Source organism: Athene noctua, chromosome 4 (genome assembly GCF_965140245.1).
Source record: "Athene noctua chromosome 4, bAthNoc1.hap1.1, whole genome shotgun sequence".
Taxonomy (NCBI): Eukaryota; Metazoa; Chordata; class Aves; order Strigiformes; family Strigidae; genus Athene; species Athene noctua.
In genome coordinates this window covers 79,415,403-79,439,852 of record NC_134040.1, presented here as the reverse complement: position 1 = coordinate 79,439,852, position 24,450 = coordinate 79,415,403, and the positions used below count along the sequence as shown (strand labels likewise).

The 24,450-nt window shown below is 37.2% G+C and overlaps 3 protein-coding genes across 5 annotated transcripts in view; 2 read left to right on the top strand and 1 right to left on the bottom strand.

Annotated features, from left to right (window-relative positions):
- ACSL1 (acyl-CoA synthetase long chain family member 1) overlaps nt 1-1,757 on the top strand; it is a 41,364-nt gene extending 39,607 nt beyond the window's left edge. For all 3 annotated transcript variants that reach the window (XM_074905818.1, XM_074905819.1, XM_074905821.1), the window contains exon 21: nt 98-1,757. In XM_074905818.1, the coding sequence (XP_074761919.1) occupies nt 98-238 (141 nt within the window). In that variant the 3' untranslated portion in view covers nt 239-1,757. The remainder of the gene's footprint in view (nt 1-97) is intronic.
- Nucleotides 1,758-3,442: 1,685 nt separating this feature from the next.
- On the top strand, nt 3,443-14,543 carry CENPU (centromere protein U). The gene is made up of 12 exons (XM_074905814.1): nt 3,443-3,662; nt 3,829-3,973; nt 4,346-4,457; nt 5,877-5,982; nt 6,855-6,945; nt 8,022-8,091; nt 9,071-9,188; nt 9,594-9,672; nt 10,650-10,697; nt 12,037-12,098; nt 13,344-13,500; nt 14,208-14,543. The coding sequence occupies exons 2-12, from the start codon at nt 3,923-3,925 to the stop codon at nt 14,343-14,345; spliced, it is 1,032 nt and encodes a 343-aa protein (XP_074761915.1). The 5' UTR covers nt 3,443-3,662; nt 3,829-3,922; the 3' UTR covers nt 14,346-14,543.
- Nucleotides 14,544-14,662: 119 nt separating this feature from the next.
- Nucleotides 14,663-24,450, bottom strand: part of PRIMPOL (primase and DNA directed polymerase) — a 21,296-nt gene continuing 11,508 nt past the window's right edge. Inside the window, exons 7-14 of the mRNA XM_074905813.1 lie at nt 21,375-21,665; nt 19,788-19,950; nt 18,403-18,500; nt 17,904-17,990; nt 17,707-17,815; nt 16,474-16,556; nt 16,344-16,390; nt 14,663-15,341 (exon numbers count right to left, since the gene is read on the bottom strand). Of these exons, the coding sequence (XP_074761914.1) occupies nt 15,102-15,341; nt 16,344-16,390; nt 16,474-16,556; nt 17,707-17,815; nt 17,904-17,990; nt 18,403-18,500; nt 19,788-19,950; nt 21,375-21,665 (1,118 nt within the window). The 3' untranslated portion in view covers nt 14,663-15,101. The remainder of the gene's footprint in view (nt 15,342-16,343; nt 16,391-16,473; nt 16,557-17,706; nt 17,816-17,903; nt 17,991-18,402; nt 18,501-19,787; nt 19,951-21,374; nt 21,666-24,450) is intronic.

Below are 24,450 nucleotides of genomic sequence, written 5' to 3'. Positions count from 1 at the left end.
TTTAAGTGATGAACTTTGTTATAATATCTGGGCAGTTTTTTAATAGCCTTGTCTATTTCAAGGAGTGCAGTTTGGCTAGTAACTGTTTACTTTCCAGGTCAAAGACATTGTCATGCACACTGAAATGTTTTCTATTGAAAACGGCCTGCTGACGCCAACACTGAAGGCGAAGAGACCAGAACTGCGAAAATATTTCCAGTCACAGATAGATGAACTCTATGCTAATGCCAAAATGTAACTGAATGGAATGAGGAAAGTGGCACACGTCTGATGTCTACTGTTGGCCTTCATATCTGTAATTTGACTACAGCAAACATAGGGAAGGAAACTGTGCAATCATTAACTTGTACAAAAATGGGTACTTGCCATAGGAACACTGAAGAAATGGAACACTGCCTTACTGTCAAGTTGTGTTGCATACTGTTTTTATGGTGACCTACAATTTCCAAAAAGAGCCTTAACTATAAATGGTAACTATATGTAAGTTATTTAAGACTTCCTTGGCCAAAAATGGGACTCTCCTACAACAAGGAGCTAAGGTTTTCTTATTATCAGCATGTTTGCTGTCTGCAGTGTATTTCTGCAGCTGTCAGTTCCACAAAGGATTTGGCAGCTTTGAAAATGCCTCTAAGTATCTTGCATCCTCAGAAGGATTACTTAATCTGTTCAAAAAACCCCAAAACAACCTCCCCCTAACCAACCACAAAAAATAAAAAACAACCAAACCCTTACAGTTGTATAGCTGGTATCACATCTTGCATTAGTCCTAATATTAACTGGGGCAAGGCATCTGAGTGGTTTTTTTTCTCCCTTCTGTATCTGCAGCCAGTTCAGAAATGTACTTCTGTAAGGTAGAAGTCAGAGCTCCAGACAAAGGAAACTGGTGTATACAAGTTCCTCAGAGTAAGTCTCCATGAGGTGGTTCTGCACTGGAAGTGTGGATGCAGTTAATTTTCGGCAAGTGTAGCCTTTGCTACACTAACACCATTCCAGAGTGGTGCCAGCTCTGTAAATGAACAGATCCTAACTCTGGCAAGAACACTAGAGACCTAAAACCAAAACCATTCAGGAGGCTGGGCTATGCTAACAGTCAGGTCAACATTGCACCTGTACTAGCCACTTGTTTCCCTGTAATGAACGTGTATTTAAAATGCATTTTTTTAAAATGTGCCAGGTCCTCTATAAGCAGAAGAGCTTCTGACATAACCTCTCAGTTTTCTGTGCTTTACGTATGAGCCACTGAGTAGCAAAATAGGTCAGGTAGAATGTTTTTGCCTGATGCTTTGCAGCAATGGAAGTATTTATATATGTCAACAGATGAGTGTGTTGGCACAGGGTAGGTATTTGTTCAGGGATAAAAACCGAATTCCCGGATAAATTACAAAATAACTAGTTACCTTTTGTTTGAGAAATCAGCAGAAATCAGCCTTATTACAGCGTAAGTCTTTTGCTATCCTTAACAGAGTTGGTTTTGCATTAGCATTCATTGCTGTTTTTGAAAACATGGATATATGTAAAATACAAGCACAACAAGGTTTGCACTAAGATTTGTGTGTGACTGTAATGCACTACTCTGTAGCATAATTTCATACATGTGTGCAATTAAGGTACACAAATCCAAGTCAACTGTTAGAGCAGTAGTTTGTTACATTGGAATTCAAATGTTTGCTTAGTGTTGGCTATTTCTATGTTTTATAAAACCAAAACAATTTTCAAAACCAATGAAGGAAACCAAAATAAATATTTCTGCATTTCAACTCAGTGAAGTGTTTGTTTATCAAGGAAAGATGCTGCTATCAAGCCCGGGTGTTATTTGGTAACTGACAAGCTGTAAAACTCCACTGCTACAAATATACTCAATAGAGGATAAATTCTGGTTGCTGACACTTTACTTTTGGAAGGTAACTTTCTGCTTTGGTCTGATATTTATGTATAAGTTTTTGGTCAGTATCTGTGAAAAAGGGATGCTGTGGTATGTAACTTGCTCCATCAGTATTCTAAAACAGACAACTTCATTTTTGTCTTCAGTATGGTTTCTGACAGCTAGTTAGTGTTCTTACCATCATCATAAGTAATTTTTGAGTAAAACCTGGAGTTTTCTTAAGCTCTTATGCTGCTTTTGGGTGGTAGTGGTTGTTCTTCCTGTGGTGTCATCATTCCTCACCCTCCTACTTAAAGTGTGCATCTGGCTTTAATCAGTGATGTGGTATGAAAGACTTCATGGGCAGATTTAGATGAAGCATCACCACAAAGACAATTTTTACAGCTCAGTGTTAAAACTGATTTTATTGTGAAATAAGAAGCACACTTATGTTCCTAGCCATGGTAGCCTTTCTCCTTTTGAATGACTTTGGGCTTTCCTTTATACACTTCTTCCCTACTGAAAGAATTCTAAACCAAATTCTTTGTCGTTTATTCAATATCACAAATTGTGTATGCTGCTTGGAAAGAAAAAGTGTCACCACACCTGTCCTAATGGAGATGGCTAAGAGATAGATGAGGTTTATGTTCTAAACAGATTGCATCAAAGCAAGCTTTCTGGAAGAGCCATTGATCACTTACAGAAACAAACCCGCACTGTAGGTAGTCTGTACTGCTGCTTGTTACCTGCTGAAGGGGGCAGGGTGCTACAGCCAGCGAATGAGAAGTATAAAGAGTATTTACCACCCGTTAATCCTGATGGCAGCAGATGATCTTTGGAATTTGAATCCTATATAGAACACCCAGCTTGGAAGGGACCTCAAGGATCTTGGTAGAAGCAAGACAAAAGCAAGAAAAATCTTCCCTCTGGATGAAGATTGTGGCATGAAAAGGGCCCTTCCTATCAACAGTTTAATTGCTAACTATGTGCTAGAGAACTCCCAAGTTTTTAATCCAAATCCTATTTTTGGTGTATGATTATAGCAAATGATCATATTCATGTTTTTCTAGCTAGAAAGTCTGGACCTGGTTATGCATAGCACTAGTTCAGGGCATGTGTGGGGCAGAGAAGAAGAGGGGTGTGGTGATTTTTTTTTTTTTTTTTTTTTTTTTTTTTTGTAGCATACTCAGACTAGTTGGTAGAAAATGGTAGAAAAAATAATTCAGAAAACGACCGTTAGGGGAATTTACTAAACGTGAGCGCAGACTGTGCTGCTGCTCAGCACACACCTTGGATATGCTTGGGCACTGGAGAAGGAAAAAAAATAAAAATCTTGGGAAAGAGTCTCTTAAAATGTAACAAACGCACCTGCGCGTGCACAGGTACCTTGGTAATCCACTCTGAGCGAGCGTTACCATCCGCACGGCCGCCCCCTTCCGAGAGCCCCTCCGGCCCCAGGAAGGCCACGGCGGCCCCCGCCTGCGCCCCGCCCCGCCCCGCCGCGCGCCTGCGCCAAGTGCGTCCGCGTCCGGCCCCGCCCTTCCGGCGGCGGCCCCGCCCCTCCCGCGGCTGCGCGGCCGCTTTGAATCGCGGCGGGAGAGGCTCCTCAGGGCGTCGGTCGGGCCGACGGGCGCCGGTGGCCGCGGGGAGCCCCCGCCAGGTGCGGCAGCGGCGGGGCCCCGCCCGCCTTCTTTTTGCTGCCGAGGCAGCGGGCCCCGCCCGCGGGCTCCTGGCGCTCGGGGAGGCGGGCCTGGGCGCTCCTGCCTGAGGGAAGCGGCGGCGGTGAAGCGGAAGGAAAGGTGTAAATAGCGCTTTGCGTTGTCTTGCATCGTCTTTTTCATTTGAATGTCTTGTTACTAACTTCTGTGTGCTATGCCAGGCGTCGGGCTGCTCGAACAAAGTAAGTTTTACGACTTTTAAAGTGAGTTAATACGATGCATTAACAGGGATTTCCCGTTCTCCCCCAGGTATTGAGACAGAAAAAGGAGATTTGTATCGGGAACGATTTTTCGGTACCTTTATTCTCGGTTGTATATTTAGCAGCACATACTGACTAGCGAAATGTCCTCAAAGAAGAAAATGAAGGGAAGTCATTCCAGAAATAAATTAAAGGTAATTTTGCTGGGTTGAACAGAACTAAAGCAGCCAGTGTTTTATTGTTTTCCTGTGCTCTTATTATTAGAGTGTTATAAGACTTATAAGCTTATGCACTTAGTGTGAGCTATGTCTGATTTTATAAAACTACAGTATAGTACCAACTATCAGAATATATCAGTTTTATTCCACCCCTTCTCTTAGGGGAAAATATCCCATACCCTAAGGAAAAAACACATGCTTTAAATGCTTTATATCATAGCTCAGTAGTCAATACAATCCTTGTTAAATGTATTTCTAATCAAATGTTCTTGAAATTCATTGTCATGTTTAATTTGTTTTACACTGAAAAAGCTGGATGAACTAGCAGTTAATTTCATACCCTTCCAGGAACACAAAGCTAACTCCCAGCCTCGGAAATTATTTCCACTTGAAGAACCAGATGTCTCAAGGATATTGAAGGTAGCGGAAACAAATCAACTTGAGCTTGATGATTCATTTGGTTAGTATTAACTCGATTGTTATTTAATGTATAATTTTCATGAGCAACCCATATGGGCAAAATATTTGAATGCTTACTTAGAAGGTATTGTTTCTTTGCTGGATGAAGTTACGATGGGAGAGATGGAGGGTTTTTTGAGAGCAGTATTATGTTCTGTCACTTAGGAAGTAATGAGACTAAGGCTGTAACACGTGCAAGTGAAAGTCAATGGAAAAATACCGACTATTCAAGTTTTATAGTCTGAACAGTAGAATCTCACACAATATAACATTGCAATTGCATAAGAATTTACATTTTGAAATGAAAGTTCAGTATCTTAAATTACACAAATTATGAAGTGAAATTTTTCCTACTGTAAGAATATTCATGGCAGCAAGCTTAGACCTTCACAGGGATGTTGTTCTACCACTTTCAAATGTTACTTAAAAAAGTAACATCATAAACACATACTGGTTTGGATGAAGCGTTAAAACCACTTTCATGCTTTGTATGGGACATGTGGAGTGAGGCCTCAGAATGTCCGAAGAGAATCAGTTTAGAAAGAATAGGTACCTTTGTGTGAAGTCCTCTGTTACCAATATATATATATAGCTCTTGTATGTTAATGCCCCTAAGCAAAATATTTGAAAAACTGTGTAATTAGAAGTTGTAGAGAAAATGCTAAGAGCTGCTTAATAATAGCTACTATTCTAAGAAAATTATGGAAATATACATGTAACTACTAGAAACAGCATTGAAAATAAGCTATCAAGAACACAAAGGGTTGTCATAAGGGAAAGGCTGGAAAATGAAAAGCTCTTTTCCTTATCTCTGTGGTATATATTAAAGCTTTGAAAAGGATGCCCACTAACACTAATGTAAGCTAACACTATATTTTTGTGGTAATGTGCTTGAAAGAAGAGATCTATACTGTAGAAGGCATGCTAAAACCTTAAAGTTCTTGAGTTCTAATCTATTTTGGTAGCTACCTTCTAGAATTCTACATTTACAGACGTTCTGTAGCAGCTGCAACTGCCTTCTTCTAGCATCCAATAAAGCAGCTAAAATCAGTATTAAAATGAAAAGGTAAAATTTAGAAAGTAGTTGTTTAAATGTATAGAAGATGTACACCATAGCAAAGAGAGACTTTAAATGTACAAAATGTTTTGCTTGCTGTATGCCATACATATGTGCTGAGCTTTCCTGCACCTTTGCTTTTGGTTTGTAGAGAGATAGCAGGTGGATGAGTATAGAAACTATGAAGCTTTTCACTATATATATTTTCCTAGTCCTCAAATAATACTTTTAACAAGAGTGTTAGTGAGCAAGCCACAAATATTCTAACTAAATGCTTAATGGCAGGGAGTGCTAACATGCCCATGCTCTTTGCCTGAACAGATGAGAACAACTTTCATACAGCTTATTTTCTGTTCTTCATAGATCACCCTTTGCACAGTACTGCTGTGGACGATTATGGAGAGGAAGATTCACAAAACGAGTCACTTGGTCATGTTTCAGCACCTCAAAGGAAAAGTACAGGAAGAAGGTCTAGTGAAAAACATAATTTCCAGCATTTAATTTAATCTTCAGATTTTTAGATTAAATGGGAAAAATGTTCTGCTTGTCAGGATTTCCTAGTTGCTTATTAAACAGATGCTTTAACTTCAAACTTCCCAGATAAGAAACCAAAAGAGTAAGTAAGGTTGAGGAATGTAGAAAAGAAATGGGAGAATAAATTAGTCTGCCTTCTGTAAGCAGTACATTGACTTAAGTAATTATTATATTTTTTAAATATATGAAAGGATTTAAAAATACCTCTGTGAGGTGTTTAATTAGTTACCTAAATGATGGGTGTCTGAAGTTAAAAGGTGGAAAAATTTAAAAGTAGGTAGAAGACAGTTAAATTATATGTCACAAAAAATTATTTTAAAAATGCTTTAATGCAAATTTTAGTATATTTGTAATTTGTTAAATCAAATTGGGTTTAAATATGAAAAATCTGAAATAGTTTGAATGAAATAGCAAGACAATAATAATGCTTCTATCAGAGTATGTATTTTTTTGTGTGTTTTGATTTCCAGCCTCACCCCCCACCAAGAAAGCCTTCTCCATTCCTGATAAAATATCCTCAATGATAATTTTGACTCTGTTTTGAAGTTTCTGCTCAGTAACAGCATGGCTATCCCAGTGGTCAGTTAGTACTAGATTTCTAAATTGTGAGGGTTGCTGTTGAGGGATAAAGATTCTTTTCCCTCTATATGCCAGTTGCAACTTTTTATGTAGTCCATTTAGGAAACACAGACTAAATGACATAGCAGTACAAAATGTTCCCCAAAACACAGGATTTTGGTGTGTATATTGTTGAAGATCATTCTTTCTCAGTGTGCAGTTTCCATGTGGATATTTTTCTTTTCCTAGTAAAAAAACATATTGCTCAAAAACGTCTGCTGGTGATGTTCAGAAATGCAACACAGCTGATCCTGAAGACAAACCCCTTAAGAAGAACGCGGTACAGAAAAAGTTGCATGAGTATTATCAGTCAATTTAACTTACTTCATACCATACCCGCATTAGAGCGAGGGGGAGAGGAAAACCTTTCATTTGTTTGTTAGTACTTAACTGTATCTGAAATAATTAATCCTCAAAGTATTCCTGTGAGATGGCCAAGTGAAAAGTTTAAAGCTACAGTCATCATGTCAACAGGCAATATAATAGCCAAGTGTTCCTGGATCCGGGAGCTATTTCTCCTGCTCATTTGGGAATATGTTCTTTTCTTCTTTCAATTATCTTCTCCATATCTGGAATGTATGTTCTTAAAGAATGGCATACTAAATGGAGTATAAATCCTTTATACTTGTTCAGTATTGAACTAAAACATATTTATGAGAGAACTGAATTCTTTATTGATAAAATTAATTTTGAATACATATTAGAATTAAACAAAAAACACTCGCTTTTGAATGGGTTTTTCCACACTTAGACGACAGTGAGTGTAAAATGCTTTTGGCCCACTTAGCTTCCAGGCAAACAGAGGATGTTAACTATCTGCAGACGTGAGAATGTAGGCCTATGATAAAAGAAGCTATAGAGTAGTTAGCATAAAAGTTCTTTATGTATTGAAATTTATCGGAATTACTGAATATTGTGTTGTAAAATTCAGTGTGGGCTGTTAGTCTTTCATCAGTAAACTGCATGTATGCAGTGCTCTTGTAGAGGTGCTGTTGGTGTCACAAAGTAGTCAAAGGAGAGAAAGAATTGGGACAGAACATGGCTGAAAAGGAAGGTGAGCAGGCACAGTTGATCAGTGAACTGTTGATAGTGGGCAGTGCCTATGCTGAACCGAGGGTCTGTATGCTCCTGCTGCACGGCCAGTGCCTGTCGGCTGGTCCGTGCGGTCAGGCAGCTGCTGTCTCTCACCAGTGTGACCACTGTGCTGTGGTTCTGGCGCAACAGGCCAAAGTAAATGTTACTGACATTTCAGTCGGGAAGCGCTTTCCTGCATTCTGCCTAATTGCCATCTCTCAGAAGTTTAAATGAGCAAACCTAGGGTTTTTTTCTGAAGTTAATCTGCTTTTTATATCACAGAAGGCTCTGAATACTACCCAATTCCAGGCGAAAAAGAAGCGGCCTTCAGAGAACATATCAGATCCTTCTGGTAAGGTAGCCTCTTCAAAACTTCTGTGTAGCTTCTCCTCATTCAAGATTAATGCTTTTCAGTAGTTCTCGTTTCTGGTATGTAGCAACATACTGCTTCTGGAAATGGGAGGTTTTAGTTTGAGTTTTGGTATAGACAGTCATTAGCAATGGTTAAATTGAAGGGCTGGTGTGCCACACAGCTCTGATCCCTGTGGTCTGCATCCCTGGACTTGCCTATTGCTCCCCTGAAGGGGTAAAGCACAAGTGTGCATTATCCCTCACACACAGCCTGGGTCCATGAGCATGGAGCTGGAAGACTGTTCAGTGCATCCCTTGGTCTGGAGGCCTGGAGCACCAGCTGTGGGGCAGAACTCGGAGTGCCCCTGACTACAGCGTAGGCACAGCTCTTACTGTGAAGACCTTTGAGACAGGGAGCTTCGAGACTGGCGTTTTTCTGAAACAGTACCCCATCACCTTCAAGTACAAGATTTACATTTGGGAGTGTGTGAAGAAACATGGTTTGATTTTCTTGTGGAATTAGTTAATAATACTGTTGCAAAGCTTAAAGAACATCTTTGTATATAGCTTTTTTTGGAAACATGTGATATTAATACAAAACGTCTACAAGTACAACAACTCATTATTCCTTGAGTAATACAGGTTGCCCAAACTCGGACTGCTAGTTTTTACAGCACAAATAGCTATATCTAGGGTACACTGTGCACTTTATTAGTTACTTTACTAACATGCTCCTGGACTTGCTTGAAATGATGAAGAATAAGAAATAGGTTGTATTTGATTGATCATCCAAATTCTAAAACGTTCCCAAATAAATCTATCATAGTTGCTCAGCCAAAGACAGATGAAATAATTCCTATATCCCGGTTCTCAAGTTTCATATTCTTAATTTTTAGATTGTTATTTTAATAGTGGGCATAATAATTTTTCTGTTACTTTAGAACATGTACCTGAATTGTACAACGCTTATCTTCTTTCAGTGGATAGCCCATGTTCTATACAGGTTTGGTGCCCCAAAGAACTGAAGAGATCTCCTAGAGATATTACAGAACTGGATGTTGTTCTGACTGAATTTGAGAAGATAGCAGCAAATTACGGGTAAATATTTTGCTTTCTTATGGCTGAATAATCAAAAGTTTAAAAAAAAAAAATTACATGTGTTTTTGCTAGTGGGCAGTCCTTTTGGGAATGCAGTATTGCATGGTTACATTCTGATATTATTTTAATGATTATTAGGTTTCTGTGATTCAAATATTTTTTCATATGTGATCTTGAGGTGGTCTCCAGGTATTTGATATTTTTGCAAACATAAGAACAACACATCTCGGATGACATTTTTCAGTGTAGAAATAAAGCTACTGCAAGTACATGAAAGATCTGCAGTTGCCTGTACTACTAGCTGCTTAACACTGGGTTTTATTCATTACTCAAAGGACTAGTTTTGAATGAGATTTCTCCTTACTAAACCAAATGGGTTGTGTTTTGTCCCTCTGACTTCTCCAGACAAAGCATAGAATCAAACATTTGCAGAAAAGCTATCAATGGCTTCTGTTCTGCTTTCAAGGACCAAATCACTGATCTTGTAAGTACACCATAAATAAAATCAATTTTGTGGTAGTGATTGTAGAGCTGTACATTACATTGCAGTCAAAATGCTTTTGGTTTTGTATTGTTCTTTACACGTTTATTTTATGGTACTTTAAATTTTCTAATGTCTTGTCAGGATAAATAATATGAAAGCACAGTCTGTTGTGTGCAGGTTATGATTTGCTGCCTCTGTGCTGGCTTTCATGGGAATTGCCTTTAGACACAACACAGCTGTCACGCAAGTATGTTGCAAAATTGTCAGCTTTTGAGGATAGGGAAGCATCTAATAATCCTGAAGCCTTTGTCATGTCTAAAGCATTATGTAGTAAAAGTGGAGAGCTGCATAATTTGAATGCACAGTTATGTCAAACACTTTTAAAAGCTTACGGACTAGAGTTTTAAAAGGTTGATGACTTAATCTTTATACTGCATGTCAGTGACTTGTGTAGAGGCCTGACTAAGGGAAAATAATCCTTTTTTAATTAACAGTTTGAACCTAACTGTAAAAAGCTTAGTAGCTTGGAAGACTAAGATTTCTTCTTAGTAATTACAACAAGTAAAATAAACTCAGAACTTTGTAGGAGTTCTGGTAAGTACAATGGATAAGTACTAAAACTATAGTTCTAAATGATTCATTAGAATGAGCAAATTTTAAAATGACTAGATTTATGCATTTTAGAGAAAGTTATAGAAAAAATAAGCTAGGTAATATTACACTAATTGATACAAGGAGCGTTACTTGCTCTAACTGGTGCAAGATGACTAATTTTATGCCACAGTCTTCCTCTGGCATGGCGAGAGAGGACAAAATTGACACACAACTGATACACTTTTAATCTTCCTTTGAACCAGTGTTGATTTTTTAAAAATAGCTTTTTATGTTATTCCAAAGTAATTCTTGCAACCATGTTTTTAGGATAGAAAGGAAATCAAGATCCATAGTCAATCTGTAATTGTTCTTTTCATTTGTAGATAGTGGAAGTCCAGGAATTAAAGAATATGAAGAAAAAAAATGCTAAGGTAAATACATATATATCATTAGATTGTACAGCATACAGAGGTGGGCATTGAAACTTCAAAAAGTTGACTAGAAGAAATAAAATAATTCACAAAAAAAGTGTGCAGTACTACAGAATCAACTGCACAAATAGAGGACAGGGAACCACCAGAGGTTTTCTGGAGAAGATTTGAGTAAATATGATAGATCACAAACTCCATATGTATACTGGTATATGGGTGTAAAAAGCACATTAGGATGTGTAGGTATCTATGCATGTGAATGACTTTTTTTTTTTTATTCTGAGCACTGGTGAGGCCTCTGGAGAGTCAATTAAATACTGAGAGCTAACCTTCCAGAAACAGATGAATATAAAATCTAGGAGAGCAGCAAAGATGATGACCTGTGAGGATAGAATTGTACTGCTTAGTTTAAAGGAGTCTAAGGAGCTGCATTCCCTATATATACGCAGCATTTTTGTTCAGAGGAAGGCAATTCCTCTGTTCATTCAGAGCAAGTAGTAATTAACTGAAAATGCAGCAGGGGAATGTTGACAGGAGGAGGAGATAGCGTAAGAGTAGGAAAACATTGCGGTGGTTTCATTAGGAGAGGTGAATGCCCTACAGCAGAGAGATTTAAGAGCAGGTTAGGCACTGTCTGCCGGAGGCTTTCTGCCCAGATTAACATCACCTGCAAACTTTGACAAAATAGCTTTTAACAAGTGAAGTCAACAGAAAGCTTATTCTGGGAGGTAGCAATTAATGTGCTAAAGTCTTGTTAATTTGAGGTGATGCGGTAAGCTCTTCTGCACGCAAAATGAAAACTTTAATACACATCTAGCATTCACAGCCACTCAGTTATTTTGCCTCTTATACATTTGTTTAAAATCGGATTTGTAGTTGCTAAAGTTAAATTTATGATTCGTTTTCGGTTGTTTGGTTTTTTTTTAATTGGATGTTGTATTAAAGAAAACTTAATTATGCTTAGTTCCTTTAGTTATGGTGATCATACTGAACATACATTCATACTAGTCTGCTTTTTAAAAACAGAACCAACCAAAACCTTCTAGAGATGGTGATGTTTGAGTTACAAAAGGAGTTTGTGGCATTTTTATGCTTGTAAATCCAACGTTCCTTAAGAGAAATTTTGGATGGAGATGAGAGTGTGACATTTTAATGAGCTTTAAAGTGTTTAAAATACAGATGTAAAATATGTCAGTTTATAAGGTCTGGTATCTTGGAATCTTCCACACCCAGAATCAGAAACATAAAACCTCAAAGCAAAAAAGCCAATGAAATTTGAGTTGTTTGCCTTTGAAGTTACAGAAACTGTTTCAAAGACTTTCCTCACTATTTGTTTCAGGTAATAACAGACATCAAAAAGAAACGGCAGCGACTGTTGCAACTCAGAGAAGAGCTAATTGGGTATGTTTCTAATGGTGCACAATAATAGCCTGAAGAACTTAACAAGTCTGGTATTTTGTAACTCAGAAATGAAAGTAATTTTCTTTGTTCTTTATTTTGGTGAAACTCCGTTTCTGTATTGCTTTCTGGTTTTACAAAAGATCAGGATATAACCTCTCCTTTCCATATTTCAGTTGTCTAGATAGTCATTCCTGCAAGTTCTCTTAGCTGACTAGTTCCTAGGATGGTATTACAGACCATACGTTCATAAGAAAAGCACTAACTTACAACTGTAATTGCAAAGGTGATGAGTCATAAATTTACAAAGGTGATACAGGGAGCTTTATTGGTTTTGAGGTGGGAGAATATATTTCACCTGCAATTTGTCAGGGATGCCTCTGAATGCATGGTTTGCTTCTGTCTCGTGTGGCTACACAGTTCCCCTTCTCTAAGTTGGCATTAATCTTAATGCCATGTAGATACAGAACACAGAAATTATTCTTTGGAAGAACGACTAGACTTCCCCAAATCAGCTGCTTACTAGTGACAAGCTTTATACTGAAGCTGCATGTAACATACACGCTGTAAGTTAATGCTGTAGGGAACTGTGGGTTTGGGTCCACAAAGGCAGATTAAAAGCCCTTTCTGTATGGCCGTGAGAGTTTTCTTTTCTTTAGAGTGCTATGGACAAACTTCACGCAAAGAACTAATTAAAGGCATCTCTCAATATGGGTTTGAACACCCTCACACATTGAAAGCTGTCTTCACATTTTTTTATTGTATTTTAATCCTTTGATCACCTTAAGAAAGCTTTTATTGCTGCAACACTGTTAAACGAAAATGGCTGGTGGTGTTCAGTTCCTGGAGCGCTATTTTAATGGATTGAGCCCTTCCACTTACTTAGGCAGAGGTATATGTAGTTTGTATATCCTGAGTATGCTTCAGTGTAAGCACTGAACACCTCGGCCTGCAAGCAGGTGTGTGCAGAACCAGAACACCAGGTACTTCACTTGAAAAACTTAAGTGCTTAAGAAAGAATGGCTATATTGTCAGACTCTTAAAGAGAAATGTGGAAAAAATGTTTGGGGTTTTTTGTTGATTTGGACCCATGCTCCTGTTTAAATAATATGGTGGTTATTCTAATTAAACAGTATATTAACCTATGGGTTTGTATTTCTGATCAACCTTTTCCTTAAGCCTTCAGATGAAATAATTACTCATTAATAAATATGCAGATATAGTCATCAAAGCCTTGATCTTTTTCAGAGCTGAAGCACAACTGATACAACTACAAAGAGAATATGCTGAGGTACAAGAAAGGAAATCTTCCTTGAGGCAAGCAACTGAATTACTTACTGATTTAAAGGAGCTACAGCAAGAGTGTTTGCATTATAGAGAAGAAAACCAAAAAGAAAAAGTGGTAGTAAGTATTTATTTTGTGTATGTTTCTGAACTGTTCTGGATCAGCCCTCCACCATTCTTTCTTTCCTGGACTGATGGGCATTTCTGTTAAAGTTTAACTTACACTAAATAGCAATATTTTGTTAATTGTCTTTGTGGAAGCAACTTGAGCATCATTCTTTACTGTAGTATCTCGGTTTTTTGATCTCATGTCAGAAACTGAAGTATTACAAGGGAAGATTCTGCTACCTTGCTGTCTATGTCCAGGAGTTCAAAGGACATAGAAGTCCAACAGTTGTCCTCAGGTCTAACATTTTTTTATAGAAATTGAAGAAATATTAACAGGGAGAAGCAAGTAATTGTGTTTTTTTGGTTTTACTGTTCAAAGGTAGGGAGAGCTCAGGTACTTATGTGTCTGTTCTGTAAGGTATTGAATGCTGGGAACAACACTTATATTTCATGACCAGAGAGAGTAACTTCTCATGTAGTCGTAGAACTAAGAGGCTGTGGCTCATGACCTGGTGCAGTATTTTCTGTTGACAATGCTACATGCCTGCCACGTGTTAAGGGAAATCCTACCATTTCAGAAGAGTTCCTAATGTTGGCTGTTCTTCACTTTTAAAAATCACATTGCACCATTTCAGGTAGAGGAAAAATAAATACAGGTATGTAAGTGATTTTTCCAAGAGTTAAAAATGACACCTTGTCATTTTATTTCCTTAACAACAGTATGGAACTTCCAGCCTCCCTGCTCTTCTGGTGGAGTCTCGGAGAATTCTAGGAGCAGAAAGACACTTTCAGAATATTAATAAGAAACTAGAAGAAGCTCTGGCTGTGCAAAGAGGGAAGTTATCAAAGAAACATTAAGTGTTAATAGTCTTTCTGACATTTGTTAGGAACAATTCTTAGACTGGTTGGTGCTTAAAGTTTGTTTAATCATTTTTGCTCTATTTTGCTTCAATGTTTAAAAGAAGTCAGTAGTTTAATCAGTGACTGTATCTTTCTATTGTCAAATAGCCTGTGTGAGAATTTACTCAATGTCAGTGCAGTTAATGAAATAGCAATCCCAGTTAAAGTAGTAAGACTTTTCTGTGCTCTGTTAGCAATGTTGGTTTGTACTCTTGAGCTATTAATGTGATCTTGAAAGTAATATATACTTTTAAAAGAGAACACAGAGACTGTAGTTGAACTATTGATAGACAAATCTCTTTATTCAATTTGTATTTGAAATAAATAATTTTCTCCCATTTCTGAAAGTAATCGATTTTACTTGGCTTATCGGTAAAACTTGGAACTAACAAAATAGAAACCACACAGCAGAGAGTTAAAAGCGCTAAACTTGGAGCAGCATTCATGATTAGTTTTCAGTCCAGTACTCTTCAGCCCCGTGTAATTGTGATCTCCTCATGCCTGTTGAAGATCATTATTGTGAGGATACCCAGTTTGTTACTCAGTTCATTGCCAGAAGTGCTCTTCCGGAGCTGTCAGAACTACATTGCGGTATCTTTCACAAAAAGCACGTGATATGCAACTTTCACCGCTAGCAGTCTTTGCTAGCCAAGTCGGTGGTTAGCTGCTGCCCTCGTTACAAACATCCTGTTTCCTTAAGGCTTCCAAAAGAACTTAATCAGGAATTTCTTCCATGGCATAATTCAGACTATCATTTGCAGCTTCGGCTAGTTCCACATCTTCAGTAGCTTCTAGGAAACGGGCATCATCGCTTGTATTGTCCCACTCACTGTCTGACAACTGGAAGTCTTGAGACAAGCTTTTTTCTAAAGATACTGAGCTTTTTGACAAATCCGACACATTAGAATGTGGTTTTACTTTTCCTTCTGTGTTCCCCCTTTCCTCCTCTTCTTCCTTTTAGAAATGAGAATACTACTTATTCCATATGAAAATGGTCTTCATACTTTTAACTGCTCTGATCTGAAAGTTTGAAACTCGTACTGTTACATGTAATGGATACTACAGACAGCTGGCCAACAGGACAGATTTTCCAGCATGTTCATTTATAGCCACATCAACCTGTGGAAGCCTATTTTAACAGGAATAGAAATTTTCTGTTTCTCTAGCAAGCTACAAGTAGTCTGTGTGTACAGCTTCTTAAAATAATACAAGGTTAAAACTAATTTCAGTGTCAGTTTAAAGATACCGTCAGGATCTGAAAATGCATTTATATTATACTTCCTATGAAATAACACTAAAAGCTATTGATGATCTGCTTAAGTAGAGCTTAAAGTGCCATTCTGTGCTATGCAATTTAAAAGTGTAAAGTGTGAATTTAAAAGTCGTGACAACACTCATTGCCAACTCAGTGGAAAAACTAGTTGGAATCTAGGTGCAGTACCAGGTTGGTTTAAATGTTTTACCTGTATGGGTAAACATAACTGCTTTAACACACTAAAATAGACACTCAGATTTGAGTCACTGACTTCAGTGTGACTCTGACTCCTGTGTTCCAGGAGCACTCCTGTTTTAGCTGGCCCAGCATGAAGTCAAACATGCACAGCAGAGCTTAACTGGGGCAGTTTTTCCACTCTGAACCTGCAGTGGTCTTGTGGTTTATGCACTGGGAACTGCTGTTCAGACCAAAACAGGAGAAAGTCTTTAGTCCCAGGTGAAGTTAGGCTGTTCCAAGTAACTTAGCTTTACCAGGGTTTGTGCTAGATTTGCTGCTGGAGAACTTACTTAAATATTACTGTCTTTGAGTTAGTGCACCAGCACAACTGCTCTGGGAGCTATTCTGTACCAGTGTAACTACTGTATGGAGCTCAACAGACTCTGTTAGTGGGGATTCCCGGTGACTTCCAGAGACAGCTTTACTCTCTTGAACTTTAGCATATCAACAGGACAAAAACATACCTCTTTGAAAAGAAACGGGAGACATATCCTAGTTGGTAATGGAAAACCTAAATCAAATACATGGCATTAATTAAAGTTAACATTCCAAAAAGTATTAAGTATCATTGCTTTGAAATCACAGAATACATACTTTGTGATTTGAAGTTTTTTTCTCTGCAGACTGGATCGTGGCACTTTTGATACCAAACTTCCTTCTTTAGATCTACCAGAATCCTAAGATTGAAATAATACAGTTTTTAGTAACAGCACCTAAATGAACTGAATGCATACAGTAGGAAACTGACACTAAAGGAACAGGATTTATTTGTCCCCATCTATGGATATTGCTTTCATACACTGACATACTTGTTACATACTTGTTTTATGCAGTCTGTTGTTTTTTTTCAATAAACTTCAGGCTTCTTTACTTAAAAATATATTTCTTTTAAGACTAACATTCAAAAATGAAATTTAGTCAACTTTGTTACATAAAGCTTGGAAGAAAAAGTCATTAAAGTAAGGTTAGTATATTGGACCTAACTGTAAGATAAGATTGTGTTGCTGCTGCTGTTACAGATAATTTTACTATAAAAGCCAGATAAAATCACTATTTCCTATCGACTGATAAGACAATCCAGCTTTTTCAGCTGTGCTTTAGAAACACCAAGCTTCAAGCAACTTGAGAAACACCAAGTTCATCTAGCATAGTGGCTGTGAGTTTGTTCTTTATACCCTTGCTTCTCAAAAACACATTCCTTATCTTTCAGTTATTTTAAAAGTTATACAGAATTATTCTTAGTTAAAATATTTCTATTAACGATATACTGCAATTCTAATGTCATCTGAAAAACCTGACTTTTCAACGCTTATTTTGCTAAAACTAAGTCATCCAAGTACTTGCAGAGTCACTAGCAAAGCTCATCTTGACTGAGGTGGTGGCAGGAGTTATCTGTGTCATTTTAATGACATAAGAATGTAATTTAAGATGCACTGTAAATTAAAAGTGGTCTGTTTTCTTTTATCTTATTCCTGATTGCTCAGCTTCCTAGCTAAGAAGCATCAAAGTGCAGTGCCACTTAATAACTTCAACATACTCTGACTTGTATGTTAGTATCTTTAGGCATATGGTTTAAATAGCATGAAGAATATTAGAAAATTATATAATAAATATTAGAAATTCAAGTTCAGTTGTCACAAAGTAAATTTAGGGGAAAAAAAGTTTTGTTTTTTAAAAAAAACCCATTGTATCCCCACAGAGCAAGAGAGCAGAAATTGTAACAGGTGCTGATTCTATCCATAAGAGTTTTTTAGCATTTTTATAGAATTAATAGTCGAGCAGGAAAATAAATAAAGCTGCTTTAAAGTGAATAGTTAAAGAACATACATTATGTTGTTACTTTTGTGAGCTCTTCCAATATTTTCACACCAACGGTAACCAGAAATATCATATACAAGTATTTCTTCCAGAGAGAAATAATTCCATCGCCGTATCCCTGGGGGGGGTGGTGGTGGTGAAATTAATGAATTCTTTAAAAACACTGCTGCAGAATACTCATTTGTAAACAGTAAAGTCGTCTTTACCTCCTTGTACCCCATCTTTATTAACCAAAGAGCGAACAAAATAATCAATTTCTGGATATGGTGAATCCTGATAACCTTCCGTAGAATCTGTTAAAATAAAGGCCACATACACATACCGTTACTGGTTTTGCCATTGTAATATGTAACACTTACACATTATACAGACCATAGACAGAAAATTTACATGGATCACACCAAATCCTTAAATAAAACAAGGGATAAAATCCACTGTTACTTCCCTGTAGATCTCTAAAGTGCTACCCCCACCCCCGCGGTACAGAATGGAAGGGAGACAAACCCTGACAGCTATGGGAGCAGGGGGCAGGGCACAGTGTAAATGACATTCGAGTGCTGCAGAGCATCCTTCAGTACAGGTGTGCCCTGCCTCCTGCAGAAAGCCCGCTGAAGAAAAGTCCTTGAGGTTATCAGGTGTGTAAGCCACAGTACGGCTAATTTAAAAGTACTTTTTTTCCTGTCCATTACAAAAGGCTTAAGGTACCTCTACTGCTTCTGGTAGTTTTACTGTTTAAAAAAGCAGACGTTTTTCTCTCCTCCTCTGAAAAGCCAGATGACAGAACTTTTGTGTCATCCGTTGCTCTGAAGAGAGAATACAAAGGGAAAATGTGTGATTCTTACAGCATAACCTAGTATGATGTAATATACTGTAACATGTCACGGTATGGCATAAGGTAACGTAGGCCTGCGCCACAGGCTCCAGGTGGCCCAGCTGGAGCAGGAGGTTGGAGCAGATGACCTCCAGAGCTCCCTGCCAACCTCAACCGGTCCCTGATTCCATACGCTACCTTTGGCTATTCCTGTAGCGCTTTTTTTTTTCCTCAATTTGACAGTTTTCCTCTGACTTGCACGAGCAGAGGGAAGGGTTTCCTCCTCCAGAACAGCAAAATTCAGTTCCTGGCAATTAATCCCAGGACTCAGCCCTTTAAAGACTGCTGGTCCACACTCTTACAGCAGTCTGTACTCTAGATGTAATATTTATGCATCTATACCCTTTGAAAGGTTTAATTTTTTTTTTTTCTCTCTACAATGAACCACTTTCCCTTGCTGTATTGCTAGCTGGAAGCCAGATGATCACAGAAGACTAAATTCAACACAGCAGAATTTCTCATCCATATTTACAACAGCCTCAGCTGATACCTGTGATCTGAATGCACTGTGTGATCTATGGTACGGGGCTGCTGGCAACAGTTCAGGATAATGAACATTTCAGGATATAAAACCTGAAGTCACCACAAATATGTGTTTTAATAAAAATATACATATTATACAGATGGATTTACCGTTTTAACCTCCTTTCTGCTGCAGTTATGATTAGGAACAATTTAAGATGCAGTCAGTGCAGGGTAAGATATATCAGAGGTTTACATTAGGTCAGAAAACTTTATTGTGTGTATCAGAGTCCAACCTAAGGAGGTATCTACCAGATGGGAATTCTGGTATGCAAGTAAACATTTACAAAAATACTTTTGTAATACTTTGGAAAATATTTAGACTCTTCATATTTAACTGACTGGAAATCTGTAATTTTTCCTTTCAGAACTATACAGAATCTGACAACACTTAATAATGGTCACATTTTGGCATTTTGAGTGTGTGTAGTGAAATGAGGCACAACTCAGAAGCCATACCACATGTTCTGTGTTCTTTAAACATCTGAAGGTACATTTTTAAAAAAAAAAAAAAAGCCCTTATGAAATTTTTTCTTCAGAAAGAAGGAATTCCACTGGAAAGTCCTAAATTACACTGTAACAATGTTCATGGAATAACTGCCCATTGACCGTAGTTTATCTGTAACTGTTGCAAGAGAAAAAGCACTATAAGATGTATTTAAAAATATTTTACATTCCACTGGAATTAAACAACTACCTAATGTTGCAGATCAAAGAGGAAAGAAAATATGCTTCTTCCAAGGAAATGTTCTCTTCACAGTTAGGGACAAACTTATTATCCTCTGCTATCTTCAGAATCACGTTTTTTCCTGCTTTTGACGATTTATACATCCGAAAATTTCTATTCTTTGTATAAACTCCTACAGGAAAACAAACATTTCTTAACATAACAATGCTGGCTAGGATTTAAGATACTTAGTACTTGTAAATTAAACACTTTTCCTTAGACCCAACTGAGCATAAGAAGCTACACAATTTCTTTAATGAGAAAGGACTTAATATTCAAACTTTTATTTTCTGTGGACCAGACACGACTTGTCTGAAGCACGTATCTTCAGAATTCAATTCCAATCTCAAAAACAAATGACAAATAATTGAACAAGTATGTTAAACATTGCCTAATCTGTCTAAGGGTTTCTTGAGGGGTGTTCTATTTGTGGGTTGCATTTAATTTTCATGAAGATAAAAGAACTTAAAGAACTCGTACAACAAGAATGTCACAGAGCTTTCTATCACTGCAACCTCATGATGTAATAGAGTATTCTAGCTATTTTGATTTTAACTTTCCAGTTTTCAGGTAATGTGTTTAACATAAATACTGAGAATGGTTAACTTCTGGGGACTAACATCAAATTCTTAAAAAGTGATACAGTAAACAATGTGTTTTTCTTTAATTTCTGTTCAGGAATATGCTTGAAGGGATTTTGAACAGTAGGTGCAAAGTAATCCTTCTGAATCAGTAATGGAGAAGCCTACTATAGGCCAACTTTGGGCTTGATTTCAACAAATCAGTCATACTGAAGAGTCGGCAATAAAAGTAATCCTGAATTCCATGAGAAGAATTTGAAGGAATGGGGGTTCTTCAGAGAATTCCGAGAAAAAAAACAGATTAAGTTCTCAAGTACATAACATACTGCTGTACAAAAGCATGCTAAGCTGTTTTCCTTTCACTGAGGGTAAAAAGCAGAGAAATCAGATACAGGGATAGAGAAGGGAGGAACTTTCAAACTTTAGTTTGACTATGGGTGTTACACACCTGGAGATTTTTAACATTTTAATACCACGAATAGGCTAAGCTCAGCTGGACCAGAAAGTGCCCAACCCAAAATTTCCTATTATTCTGCCATCGAAACCTAACAACTGCCCTTCTGAACAGGGGAAGGAGGCTCAATTCATACATGCAGAACAATACAGAAGGCCACACCCTGTAAGACTTGTTCCATAATTAAACAGCTTCTAATTCAACTGAAATGACAAAAACCCAATATATGCTACCCTCTTTTAATCCAAATAGGAGCACTAAGACCTTAGGAACAAAACTAGAGAGTCTTGTGTGGCAAGAGTTTCTTCAAACTTCAGAACAAAATAATTAAATGTAGTAATATAAGAAGTTCCACAGACCAAAAATCTAAGGCTCCTTTAAAGTACAGCATTATTTAGTTTAAATTCTGACCATAGGAACAACAATAAGAACACTGTTCTTATTGTTCCTTAATCTTTGATTACAGACATCTCATTCAAGCTTTGTTGCATTCCAAAGAGGTTTAAAAGCACTTCTATTTACCTAGATCCACAAAAAGTTGCTTGTCACCTTCTTTATCATTTACTATTAGAAAGGCAAGTTCCAAATTTTTTCCCTGGTGTGATGTTTCCATATGCTTTGCCTTGTGAGCAATGGCTGGCCAGCCTTTGGAAGCATCTTCAGCGGCTGTGAGGTTTGTAAGAGAACCATCTAATCCAACCCCTCCTGCAGAACACTGGAAAACATGTCCTACTCCTTCTTCTGGAATCACAGCAGCAGCTTTACTCTCCATTAACCTTATGGCAGGCTGCAAAATGGTTCTCACAAAGTTACCTTAAAAACAAACAAACAAAAAATTCAAAAGCGGGTAACATCATGTATGAGTCAAGAAAGAACTTAACGGTTCCTGTGCAAAAATTTTTCTAAGCATCCAAGATGGAAGTGGTTAGAGTTTGGAGCACTTTTTTCCTCCTTTTGGATTTTTAAAAAATCTTTTGACCAGTCCAGTGTACAAAATTGTTCTGGTTATTAACTAAGAAACCCATGCTTAGCAAGAATGTTTAGTGAAGTTTTTTTTAAAAAAACACAAGAAAATAAACAATTGTTCATATATTAGTTGCATCATAGCCACAATATTCCCCTCTGCAATTTTACTACTGAGAACAGAGAGAAGCCAGATGGCTTGGCAATCACCTCATTAGAAATAAAGACAACATAATGAAACCAAAAGGCATAGGCTGTCACTACAATTTCCCAAATTAATATCCCAGATAAAAGTGCAAAATTGAAATACAAGTCTTTGGTATCTTTCAAAATAATTCTCCTGCCCATCACAACATCAGTACCATTGCAGTTATTAAAGCCTCTGACAGACAAGATCTCAAGCTGTTCCCGCACTTGGAGCACAAATGACCTTGACTTTATTAATACAATGAAGACTTTTGCACCAAAATTGCTGCGAACCTGAATTTTCCACTAGAATGTCAGAAACTTACTGAACAAGTTTAGTTTGTTTCTTCATGCTAGCTTAGCAGGAACATTTCTGCGTATGAACTAAGCTGTTAATAGTAAGACATTAAAATGCTTAATGTACAACCACTTTGTTAATGACAGTGATATCAAAAAAAAGTAGTCAAGTTTCTTCATAAAATGCAGTTTGATTTAATATTTCAAGTACGCCTCAGTGAAAGTCTTCAATACATGAATAAAGCATTCCTATATCTTTGCTATTACACAACTTTTTTATCCAATTACAGGTAGTTTTTAATCGGGTGACTATTTTTGCAGTAGTTAACGACAGCATGCAATGACATTAACAAACTCAGATTCTGAAGAGCTTGTGATTGTCGCTCTCACTACTGCTTTCCTTAATTTCACTTTCAGAATGATTAAAAAGTTTTACTTGCAGCTTCACGGTGTATTAATTGATGTAAGAGTTTGACCAGGGCTTACTTGAACAACAAATCACTTTTCTAGAAGTATTTTGTCATAACTTTTCAAACTCCCAGTATTGCAATTCAGCTCCCATGGTACCTCCAGGCTTTGCTAGATGGTAACCAAAAACAGACAAATAAAAACCATGGCCCAATGACTGTCAGGAGGAAAGGAAAATAATAGAATAAATACAGACATGAAAATAAAACTATGAAGTGGAAGGAATACAGGCAAGGAGAATTCTGCAGCTGTTTGATGAAGCTTCAGTGGGGAATCTGAAAGAACATGAAATATAGGTCCTCCTATGCTACATATCAGCAGAGTGACTCAGTGATTCAAGCATAAATATCACCATCCTCATAATTCATTACAGGACTACTGAGGCACACAAATGATTCATAGTCAGAGACAGTGTTTTGACCGTGTGTGTTCAAATGTGCACACAGAATTGCTTAGGTTTATAACGATAGTTACTCAGCTCTTCAGGGAAAAAAATGTACCTGTTTCAGAAATGAAATTTATTTCAATTACCATAAAAGTTAAAGTATCTTTAAAAGTCCTGGTTGACCACTTTCTTTTTTTGCATGTGTAATTAAGTAGCAATGACTCTAGCGTCAGAACACCAAGGGTTCTCTCAGTGAAAGATTATTTTGGGAGTTAGCTCTCATCATTCACACACAGCTTTGTTTTCTCTCTTCCCATTTCTTCTAACTGGCCAGATGTGGGAACAAAACCTGCATTTCATACTTCTGATCCTTGAGTGTATTTTGTATTTTTATATTTGGGATTTGTCAACTGTGTAGATCAATGTAAATTCATTGATCTCCACAGCTTTACTGTGGACCTACATGATCTCCTGTGCTTTCTTAAACTCAGTCCCTGTATTTATATTCTAACTCATAACTAATTATTCCAAATATTATACACTAAATGTTTTTAAGCATACTTAACTTTATGCCCATGCACTTTGTGCATGACTCCTGACATAAAATGCTTATGAAACATTATCATCCAAGATGTGGTAGTTCATGTCCTAGTTTATCCCACATAAATACCACTTACCCATCCTAAAGTATTTTTTATTAGGCAGAACACCACAATGATTAATTTTAAAAAAAAAGACAAGACTTGAATGTGTCTGAAAAATATATTAACACCTTTAAGTTTAATTAGACAAAATCCCTCTGCCACCTCAAAGAATATATAAATTTTCATATAGATTCTGTGAAATTACTTTATGAAGTTATCTGCATTTTTAGTTATTTACTACAGCAGAATATTTTGCACAAAGTACAAAGATAATGCACTTTAAGCCAAGTTTGTCAAGCAGGTTACTAAAATACATTAATTAAAAGTCTAGAGTGTAATATTATTGGTAACATGCATGAATTTAACACTGACATTTACATATCTCAATTGTAAAAAAAAAAATTTTTACTGCAACTTCAAAATTTTGTTGAAAAGGCAAAGGCAGAACATGAATACATAATCTCTAAATATATTTTAAGTTGGACAGTAAACATGTCAAATTCACGTCACAGTGGAGTCACAACACTCTTACTTAATGGGCTAGAATAAACAGCTCAAGCTTCTACGGAGGGAACTGACTAATGTGATTTAGTTATCAAGATCGCATGCTGTAACTGCTGTCATACCAAATTATTTATTATCCATATATCACTTA